General features: G+C 39.6%; 1 protein-coding gene across 1 annotated transcript in view; it reads right to left on the bottom strand.

Moving 5' to 3' along the window:
* CMSS1 (cms1 ribosomal small subunit homolog) overlaps positions 1–10,860 on the bottom strand; it is a 102,860-nt gene extending 92,000 nt beyond the window's left edge. Inside the window, exons 1-2 of the mRNA XM_026035881.1 lie at positions 10,798–10,860; positions 5,681–5,714 (exon numbers count right to left, since the gene is read on the bottom strand). Coding sequence (XP_025891666.1) covers positions 5,681–5,714; positions 10,798–10,860 — 97 coding nt within the window. The remainder of the gene's footprint in view (positions 1–5,680; positions 5,715–10,797) is intronic.
* Between the last annotated feature and the right edge of the window lie 685 nt (positions 10,861–11,545).

The following is an 11,545-nucleotide window of genomic DNA, read 5'->3' on the forward strand; positions in this document are numbered from 1 at the left end:
AAGCATTTGCAAGGCTGGTAAATTAGAACCTCAAGAACTTCCATAACGTTGCCACTTAAGACAACTCCCCAAACCTTTGAGCAGACGCTGTGCTGCCAGTGCACATTACAAGGGCAGGGCATCAYGCAGTCAGCACACATTATAAGGGCAGGGCAGCATACCAACGTTACGCTGTTTGCAACCCAACTCCAATGCTTGTGTTACGCCATTAATGCTAGGAASACTTAAAAAGCCTCAGCAAACAGTGCTTCACTGCTACTACCCGACTACTCTTCTTCTACGCTGATAATAAAGACATTTCTATTTTTATAGATGAATAGTGGARGGTTTACAAATTAATAGTTCTGCAAAGTTATGTTTTGTAGATTTTTTAATTGCAGATCCCTACAAGGGGCAGCGGTGCCATGCTTACAGAGGTGCATATTAGGATAAAGACTTGCAGAATTTTGAGTCAGTGCCACTGAAATACTGCATGGGAAACTCTTACTGCACTTATAATAGCTCATAATTTTCTCAGAAATGTAACAAACCATAAAAAAACTCAGACATTATTCAGTATGTTCATACATTTAAAATAATGCACACAGTGCTTTATAATTATTTGCTCTTCTATAAACATTGGTAATACTTCAACATTTAAGCAAGCAGTCTGCTTTGATTTATTTGCAGATTAAGTTGTATTTTTATGCTAAATGCTCAACTACTCTTCAACCCTGCAGACCAAATCATGACATTTGTTCATATATGGTTATTCTGTTAGTTAGAAGCTCTCCTTCTGTCTGGAGTTTTATTAATAACTCATTGCCATGGTATCACAGCATCCTAAGGAAAATAAAACAGAGAGATAGTTGCTAGGTTCTCCAACCATATCTTTATCTTCTTATCCTTTAAGGATAAAAGAGAACACTTCTTGAAAAGTCGGAGAGTTTGGGACTTATATTACTGCCTTGACTTGAGGTCATAGAGATGGAGCTCATATTGTGTTCTGAAAGCTGAAAAAACACTGTGGCCACCACTCAAATCTGTCATCCATGACAATGCACCAGCACAYGCATGAAAAAGAAAGAAATCCAATTGAAGGGCAAAACTGAAGCAAAAAAAAAAGAAGAGAATGAAGAAATAGGTTGCTTTCTTAAAGACCTGAGTTTAGCTCTTCCTGTGAAGGGTTCAATCAGATTCCCTGTTGCCCATGTGTATAATAATCTTAAGTGAGCTCTGTCCCACCACTGCTGATCCCTTCCCTATGGAAGGAGCAGGMTCTGGAATCAGCACATGGCGGAGACCTCCTTGCGCTCACACAGCCTCATCTTATAATGTGTCCCACAGGAAYAGCGGGAGCCAGGGAGTAGTTTGAAAATAGTACTTCTACTCAGAATATTCTCAGCAGCTTCTCAAAGTACTTCCAAAGTTACTGAGTTTGAGAGATCAAACCTTTTGCCTCTCTTGGAGTTGGARATGAAAATACAGTCACTGTCAGTACTGACAGAGAGTCCTGTCTCCTCATGCTTCTGCTAGGTCTATGCTCCAGAAGTAATAGGCAGAAACACAATACTTGTGAGCATTAACTACTTCAGTAAGTGAAGCAAGAAACACAACTATGGTGTTGTCAAAAGAAGGATCATGCATAAACACAGTAAAACACACAAGGAGGACACAGCTTGTCTGCAGCCTATATGTCCTTTCAAAAAGTATATACTGCTAGGTCGCATTGTGTGCACACTGTTATTCCAGGAAAGAATGGTATGGCAAAAGGAAATACGTAACAACAGCATGAAGYTGGAGAACTGCAAGAGCGTACTTCCTATTTACAAATAATTGCAACCTCGGCTAAAGCCATTCTGACACGGAAGRGTGCTGCAGCCTCGCTCCTCTAGCTGTTGGTTATCCTGCTGAGGCATCCCAGTGAGTAAGCCCTTTGGGCTGGTGACAGAATGGGATGCCCATGTTTATGGATTAGGGATGCAGGAGCCAATTACATCATTTCCTCCTCTTCCCCCAGTTTAGACGGGAAAGGAAGCGGAGCTAYGAAGAGTGCATAGGATGTGGTAGATTTGCCTCCGGCATTGTGTCCTTAAGATGCTACTTTCTCCSCATGTCGGAAGATGGAATTTTCTGCTTTTTTTTTTCCATGTAAGCTAAGCCCATCGATGGTGCAGCACCAAGGACAGAAAACAGGGGCAGCAACACAGAGCCTTCCCCAGTTGAAGAACAGGCATAGCATGAACCATCACACCAGTTCCAGCCTGCAGTCCAGTCTGGCCAGAGACTGTGCCACGGCCCAAGAGATTTCACTCACAGACGGACTTTCGTGGTCCATCGGTCACGGTGGTCATTCACTAAGTATTTTAGAAGGAAACAAACTGCCCTCATACGCACTCATGTTACTGCACACCAACACAGAAAGCCCTCATCCCCACGTAGCACATGCTGCTGTATTTTGCTCTCTCTGGTGGCCTCATGTTTAATTTCTTATAGTTACAGGAGACATTAAAGACCAAAAAATGGGCAGTATATAAGTGCAGAAGTGAACTGGTCCCCTTGCCTTACAGCTTCTTGCCTGATTAATGCAAGCCTGGATCACACCAGYTCTTTCTGCCAGGTCCTTATGGGCCTCACAAGGTACTTCTGCCACAACAAACCGTATGCAACTTAGGCTCCTCCTTTTAAGGTAAAAAAGGAACAGAGCRAGGTTAAAAAAAAGGAAATAAGAAAAAAATGTCACCCTATTTTACCCCCATCTGTCATACCGGGTGCGTTTTGTCTTTCTCTGTACCCAGAATATATACAACTAATTCTGTTTTCTAGAACTGCAATTGTTGATTGATGAGTCATCTTTCCTGTAAATTTATTTTTTAAGTGATTTTGGCATTGTTCCTTGAGATTCCTCTCTAGCTATGTAATGGAAATATTGACCTCACACTCTGGTTTCTTTAACATCAGAGATACTGAGATTATGAGTTTAAGAAGTCCAGGCAGTTGAAGCAAGGATGCAAAGAAAAAATGTGTAGTTTAAAAAGAAACAAAGCTGCACTAAATAAACTATCAAGTAAATATTTAGCTGTATGGCCATTAGGTTATGTTCATAATGATAGAGCAACTCATTTATTATAATTAAGATTATATGGGGGCAGGAAAGTTGCTTTCCTGTTTCTCCCTGCAGTAGTTGGTCGTTTGACCAAAAGTTGTTTTCAAATTAAGCTTTATATAAAACAAAGCTCAGTCTATTTTTCTAATTAGCATCTCTCCGGACTATAGGTTCAAAAAGGCATTACAGGTAGCAGTCAGAAAACAAAAAAAGTAAACCAGACAAGATTAGAAAGAAAAAGCATCAAATCATTAATCTACAGGATGGGATTATTGCATTAGGGTAGCATAGCATTTTTCAATTTGTAATCCACAAGATGAATTATTTTTTTAGTTTCCATTCTTTCGCCATATGGGGGCAATATGGAAAGCATATAGTAGCCAAAAATTCCTCAGATATGCTAAGCTGAGAACATACAACACAGAGCATGGAATTTTGCATTGCCTTAATGTCACAATAAGGTTTAGATGGATCTTTAGAGATACAATTAAAACCAAGCACATTTATGAACTAGTCTGAGTATATAAAATGTGACAGTATGTCACTTAATTAGAGCGTTAGCTCCTCAGTTCAGTCAGTGTTCAGCTTGTAGAAACCAAAACCAAAAACAACTACAATGTGTAGAAAAAGGCAGATGCATCTTGCACCCACTGGAGCCTCTGACCAGCAATCACAACAGCTAAAGAGAAATCATTGTAGARCTAAACCTAAGAACCCACAAAACTATGACTCATGAAGCTTGAGCCTATTTTGAGTAAATCAGCATGTGGGCCTATATTCCAAGTRTTAAGCAGGATGGCCAAGGGACATGACATCACAAACTGAGTTATGCCATCTTGGAAAAACTCTAAACAAGACATGTCTCMAGTGAGAACACCACTGTGGTCTCTGCTAATTCTTCATGGCCATGCCAAGGGGCATCCCTTGCTGTCCCACCCATTTTTCATTTGCATCAACACATTTTCRCTCAGACTGACCAAAGGAGAACATTTGGCAAGGAGCTCCCCTGATGCTCTAACCAGGGCACAGCCCACAGCACTCCCATCACAGATTTCACATGATGATGGGCCAGTTTCCATCGCCAATTTAAGCCATAAAGAACAAGACAAGTTGATCATACTCACTGGCTTCACCATCACCATAGCACTCTGATGGGTAAACAACAGTAAAATAGTGTTGACCGCATGTGCTGGGATCCGTGCCTGTGCTGCCAGGAGCCCTGAGAGTTTGGTGATGTGTCCAAGCTGGGTCAGAATGTTTGTCCTTGGTCTGTTGCTATGATGGAATGAGGTGCTGTGACTCACACAGGTGAGAACTTGGACTGATAAAGTCTCCAGAACACTTGTGATAAGGCACTGCTAAAAGAATCAATGCCTTAAAAAGTCACATTTCCATGTCTTGTTATAAATTTAAAGGGCAAGAATTTTGGTTTTAAAAAAACAAATAAAAACAGTCAGGAAACTGTCAGTTAATTTGTTCATTTTAACCCTTCCCATCTCAGCCATCATGGAGGAACTTCTTTACTGTGAGGGTGCCAGAGCCCTGGCACAGGCTGCCCAGGGAGGTTGTGGAGTCTCCTTCTCTGGAGGTCTTCAAAACCYGCCTGGATGCCACCCTGTGCCACATGCTCTAGGTGTTCCTGCTTGAGCAGGAAGGTTGGACTAGATGATCTCCAGAGGTCCCTTCTAACCTTGAATATTCTGTGATTCTGTGATCAAAAAAGTGTCAACATCCACTCTTATGCGCAAATTATCTTCAAAATTCTCAAGTAGATCTATAAAAAAAGAACAAAGACACCCTTTCCTTCATTTTAAAATCTATGAGGAAAAGTGACAACCAAGCTAAATCTGTTTTTATATACATTAACATCTCGAAGATGGTTGTAGAGTAGTAGGAAAATGTCTGTGACAGGGTAAAATACAGAAAAACACAACATATTAAAGATTCAAATATACACAATTATGACTGGATACATGAAAGAAACATTCAAGAGCCTTCTTATTACGTTGACTGATGCATATAGTGCATTTCCTTTTAACATAAAGCATTTCCGAACCCTTCCAAATGACTCTCTTCATCTCCACAGACAAGCACTCACTGATTCAAATGCAAGCCATGCACCACAGGGGGATGGGACATTTTAGTAACAAGCATGCTAGTATCCATAACCGAGGCTAGGAAGAATATGGAAAAAAAAACACTTAGCATCTGTGTAGCTGAGTGGTTAGAAAAACWTCCACCAGATGTTCCTAGATGTTACCTCAGCTGCCTCTCAAACCACTATCACATCTGTGGTCTTCCTTACTGAATATCAGTGTTACTGACTGGAATCRCAGACAGTTTATTCCTGTGATAAATCTTAATATATTATTTATAAGTCTGGCCAGTGTTGTATCTCTATTTTAAATTAAAAAGCTCAATAAATGTAATATGGTAAATTTAGGAAAAAAATATGCAAAAAAAGGAAAAAATATTCTCCTTGATCTCCTCTTACTAACAGAAAATTCAGCAAGTATCAGAAGAGCCTCATTTTCAAATATTTTTAGTACTTTCCGATTCTTTGCACAAGACAACATCTTAAATACTTCCACCTACCTCTTAAATGATGTTGTGCGTCTTGAGGAATATCCTATCAGTGCAAGCACTGAAATATCTAACCTCTGTATGTACACAGAAGCCAGTGATACGATTATGTTGTGCACAAGGGTATCTGAGTCAACTTGAGTAACAAGCTGTGAAAATATAACAGCAGAAATTTTAAAATACGGACCAAGAAACTGAGGTAGACTTCTGTTTTTGAGGGTTTGGGTAATTCTCTTCCTCTCATTACTCTTCTAATCTTACTCTAATTGACCTTCACAAGTTGAGCATGATGTTCACTGCTCTGTCAGTCTCCTCAAACCCCAAAGTTCCGCAAACTAAGGTAAGGGAGGAAAATGTAAGCTCAGAAGTTACAAATGAGGTCTGGCCATTTTCATGGGACACTCACCACAGGAGTTTAATAACTACAGAGTTCTGTCATAGCTTTGGGTATTAGAAAACTAATCCCATCCAATGGGAGCCTAAGGGTTCCTGAATCAGCCTCTCAACTTCTTCTGCAGACTGGAGAGAAGGTCTGAAGTCTACTCTAGCCTCATCCTTTGTCTCAGGGCAATTAAAAGGATAACAAAAAAGGATGTATAGATGAAGAAGTGGGAAAGAGAGCTAGAAACAGCTCAGTGAAGCAAAAATCTTACATATTCTGACTGAGCTCATCCAAGAAACCACTATACCATCACCAGTGTTGCAGAGAGAAGCAGACCTGTCCTGCGGTTCTCAATTTACTGCTGTAGTGTGGTGGGGAATTCCATCAAAACAACCCTCTCTGCAACAGAAGAGAGAATCTTTCACCCTCATTTGAGCACTCTAGTCAGAAAGCACCCTACTTTCCAGAAAACAAATTTATGTCAACTTCTTCAACTCTTCTCCAGGGCCTTCATTTGAAAGTCACTTAAAATAGAGGTTCATAGGGTGGTGGGGGAGGAAGGATACTCATAGTTTGGGAAGGAAAACAGAACACGTAACCTGGGACCCTCAGTGGGGACGCAGCTGGAAAAGCAGAAGAGCAGCTGGGTCAGAGGATGGCCTGACACCGAAAAGGTTTGGGCTGCAGAGGGAAAAGAAGCAAGTTGCTGCCACAATACTAATGTCACCAAGAGAGAAAAAAGGTAAGAAAGGGACAAGCTGCCAAACTCTCTCTCAGCCTCATATATAAATAACTTTCAACTCCCACAGAACACCAGTGAGAGATGACAAGGTACGCTCACTCCTCCATAAAACACACCTGTCCTATGCATCCAAAGTGCAAGTTTTGGACGTTCTTAGAAACAGCTTCAAATGCCTAAGGTTTTAAACCCCCTACACTTCTTAACAACTGCTGTCAGAGTTATTCTTTATTCTTATGCAAGACATGCTTCTGAATTCATGTTTCAKTTAACTCATTTTCATAAACAGCCTCAACATGCTAGAGGCATTTTTTTTCAAAGTGATAAGCTACCCACAAAATAAAAGTGAGAAAACTGTAATTACATGATTGAATTACCTGAAAATTCCCCAGTTACTTTATGTATCATGAATATATMATCTATCCAAAAGTATTGGCAGAAGGGAAAATATTTTTGCACTCATTCAGCAAGGACAATATTCTTYTCTCCACAAATACAGGAACTGAGATAGCATCAGAAATAATGGTCCACCTAAATCACCAGAAATAGAGGAAATGGAAGAAAAATCATAACTATTAAATAAAAAAAATCCTAGGGAGAGAACAGTTCTTCTATAAGGCTTTCATTTTGTCCCCAGTACGAAAATCACCTACTGTTCAGCTACTTAACCACCATTGCCTACCACCACTGCAGCATGCTGGGTCTGACTACACTCAACATGGGGCAAATACTACACCCATTTCCATCAAGATTAAAAAAAAAAACCAACAAATCATACCTTGACAATTTAGAAACTACTCTGAAATCATTTTCAGCTAAAGTTTACACAAAAACAATATATAGTATCTTTGTCTGGTCTTAAAAATGTCTGAGAGGAAATCTGTTCATAAAAATGCAATCTAGTCCAGTTCATCTCTTATCTGCAAAGATTATAGCTTTAAAAATGTATAAGAAAGTAATAAATGACTATTCTGAACTATCTCTTAAGTTATTTGCCAGACTTTTTACTCTTAGCCCAAATAAATTTTCTAGTTATTTTCCAGGCACAATACACTACGTTATTCTGCATGACATAAATAAAAATATAACTGAAAAGCCCCCAAAGTCAAAAAATTACAATTCCAAGTTACTACTATGCTACACAGCTGATAGACTGGGTAACCTTGAGCAAGTCACTTCACCACATTCTCACTAGAAAACAGAGCAGACTCCAGGTTCTGAGAAATAAACTGTGAGACCAAAAACTGTTTACATAGCAGCTTGCAATGATCAGACAGTGGGCTCTACAAATGGAAAATATTACAGCATATGGTATGTTCTAGCCATGAGTTAAGGGAGGGGGAAAAAAATCCTTTGGAATCATGACTAGGCACATATGTTCCTATCAGAAATGAAATTCCTACTTCAATTTTCAATTTTCAGAGTTCTTCAATTTTCCTGACTTATACTGGATAAAGATTAGGTTTAAAACAAGACAAAATCAGTAGTTCATACGTGAAGAATGTTTTATGAGCTAAAACATAGAAGAAGCAGGGGAAAGCTGCTGAAGTACTTCACAAACTGCAGGCAAGGCACAGTTTGTGGTTAGAGGCAGCATCTTTTACTCTGTTTTCTATAGCTAAAAGTCAAATTTCCGGGAACTAAATCCCTTCTGCAGGTTTCAGGAGAAGCAGAAGGAAGTGCTCTTCCTAAGAGGGAGATGTGAAAGGGAAAACCAGCGCTGTTGGTCCAGGATTCAACTCAACACATGAGTTTGTCACCCACAGGTGGCACGTGGWACCCTTGTGCTCAAATCGGGCTCCATGAGCAGCAGGAACCACAAAAGCTTCATGGAAGATGGAGGCTCAGGCTGCAAGAGTTTGGCAAGACACTGATAAATCAAATCCTGCTTTGTGTTATCCACCAGTCAGTATTACTGCCAGCAATTAATTATGGCTCTGTACGATGCTAGCTAGCAAGTGTGAAAAAATTACTGCACAATTAGTTACTGTGCAGGGAATCAAACACTAGCCACAATTTCGTCTTTAGAAATCATATAATATATGATTCAGGCTTTTAAGACGAAAGTCCCCGAGCTATTAATTTTTTTTTTTACAGGATTTCTCATTCATTTCTTGTCCAATATTTTAGATCAAGCAAACTAGTCAAAGAGAACTAAGGAAATGGGATTTTGACCTATAAGATATGGGCACAGACACTTGGCTATCCTTGTTTATGTTCTTTTTCTCACTTGCCTTGGCATGAAAGACCCCCCACGAAACAAAGAAAGAAATATATTCACTGATTACAAAGGTAGTGCATGACAAGAGCTCAATGCATATTGTTTCCAAATGTGCAGCGAAAGCAAAGCAGAAGACTTCTATATTAACCATAGTTGTCCTTCAGTTATAGTAACCTTCTGACAATACACGTAGTTTTCTTCGGGAAGGTTACTTTTTTTTATTTTTCTATATGTAAAGCTAAGTAGATGGAGAATGGAAATAAACATTCTCTCTCTCTCCGTGTGAAATTTGTGATTATTCTAGACAATTAAAAGCATCAATATGCATAGCATCAATTGGTTTCTCCAAGCATTCATCCATACTGCACGGCTGGCAGTGGTTTCAAAGAAAATCTGGATTAAATAACATGATTCAGATGTGAAAAGACTGACAGTAAACAGAATTTTAGTACCACTCAATCATAAAACGGCCAGCTTTTGCACTGTGCCTCTACATTAGTAAAAATGAAATTGTTTTTTCTGAGAACACATTGTATGTTTAACCTGTGTGCCCTGCAACAAAAAACAGGGAAAACACTGGTTTTATTTCCTGATTTCACTCATTCCATCATCATTTAAAACTACTTAAAGCAGCCAAAAAACTAGTTAAAAATAATTTTAAAACATTCTAAATTAGAATATCTTTTTTTTTTTTTTTTTTTGTAATTTTTAATAAAGTCATTTCATGATGTTCTCTAAAGAATAATGCTCACAGCAGAACTACAAACAAGGCCATAAAAGGCTTTTCTCAGTTCTTAACTAAGTGGATTGGATAGCTTTTAGTCAATGCAAAAAGCTGCTCACTGCAAGCATGTCATGACGTTAACATAAATGATAGACTTAGGCTGTGGCAAAGCACCAGCTACAGAGCTGCAAGAAGAAAATACAAAATCCAGCAACTTTTTTTCACATTTTTTAACAACCATCCTTATCTGTCTCTTCAAATCCCTCTAGGAAATGGTCTTTTGTTAGTTGCCATAACCAGTATTCTTTCTATAAAAAGGATAAAGAAACAAAATAATTGGACAACTCACATTTCTTCAGTTTCCCAGGCTCAGGTGAACAGATGAACTTACCCTGCTGTGAAAGTAATTTATCATATGCAAGTATATATTCCAACATGCCATTAGCAGATGGTGATTAAAAACTATGTCTGAGGGAAGCTGGGGTGGGCTTAGTCATACTGTTCATGTGGCAACAGAGATTACCATGGATATGCTGTCGGAATGATGCATAACTTTTATCAAAACCAGAATTAAAAGCTGCAAATAGATTTCAGAATAGAGTTGGAGCAAAATGTTGGCAAAACCAGCAAAATAAGACAAAGCCTGTTCTTGCCTTGTTCCTCTAATCTCTCAGTGGATATTGGTTACAGATGGAAACAAGACACTAAATTAGATGGACATTGGTCTGATCTAGTACATCTCCTCTGCTCTTCGAAGAACTCAGAGAGATACAATAGCCTTATAGCCTTTTTTCACAGAGTTTTTTGTGTTCCTTAATGTTGCTGTGATCTTTTTATTACTTAATTATTTAACCCAGTGCTTTTACATTTAATGTATGTGGTTTATGCAAATCTTACCCACTGCAGATACAGATTTATAAATTACTCTAAATTACAGTGCTGTAATTGGACAGTGTTGACATGAAACTCAAACACTTTAGAAATTTCCAGAGGCACRATGCCTGGAGCCAAAGTTTAATTTCAGCTCTGAAACAGATTCCCTCTCCACCTTTAGGCTCCTCACCTCCATTTCCTCCTCTCTAAACTCGCCACCTAGGACGAGGGCAGAGGTTTCATTAATGGACATGAATTACCTTAGCATTGCCTTCTGAACTCCAGATATAGCCAATGAGGAGGCCGGGTTTTACTTGAGCGCACCTCCAGCTGCAGGTGAGGAAAGGCAGGCCTTCCTCTGCACCACAGTCAGTACCAACCTTGCAAAACACCAAAAACATACTTGGCCTGTTTTTAATCTCCGATAACAACTGTAGTGGTCCACCTTTACGTGTACAGCCGCTCACTCTTTTTAAGTTACTCTACACATGACCTGGGCCATCATGGCCTCCTTGTAACCACACTCAAATCAGCAAGCAAAGACCCCGTGGTCAGAAGCTAACCTACATGTACCTGCCTCCTGAACCTCCAGGTGCAGAGCAGACAGCACCACTGGTTGCAAGCACGTCTCTTCCTCCTCCAAGAGGTCCCTTTCTGCCCGCTCTCCTATTCCCTCTCCCCTAACCACAGGGTAAGTGGATGCTCCTCAAGCTAGCTGCCTTGTCTGCATGATCACTTCATRATCGTTACATTCAAATAAGAATGGTTAGCATAAATGAACAGCTTTTTCAGCTGAGGCAGTTCATTCCGGCCAAAAGAGGCTAGAGAACAACTGAAGCTGAGGAAGAGGGAAGGGAGGTACAGAGGAAGATCCCAAGAGACATAGYGTAACTTCTTGTTTGTGGCCACCAATCAATGTCAAATAAGCTGTTCAAATT

The sequence above is a fragment of the Nothoprocta perdicaria genome, unplaced genomic scaffold, assembly GCF_003342845.1.
Source record: "Nothoprocta perdicaria isolate Ctin4 unplaced genomic scaffold, notPer1 scaffold_169, whole genome shotgun sequence".
Classification (NCBI taxonomy): domain Eukaryota; kingdom Metazoa; phylum Chordata; class Aves; order Tinamiformes; family Tinamidae; genus Nothoprocta; species Nothoprocta perdicaria.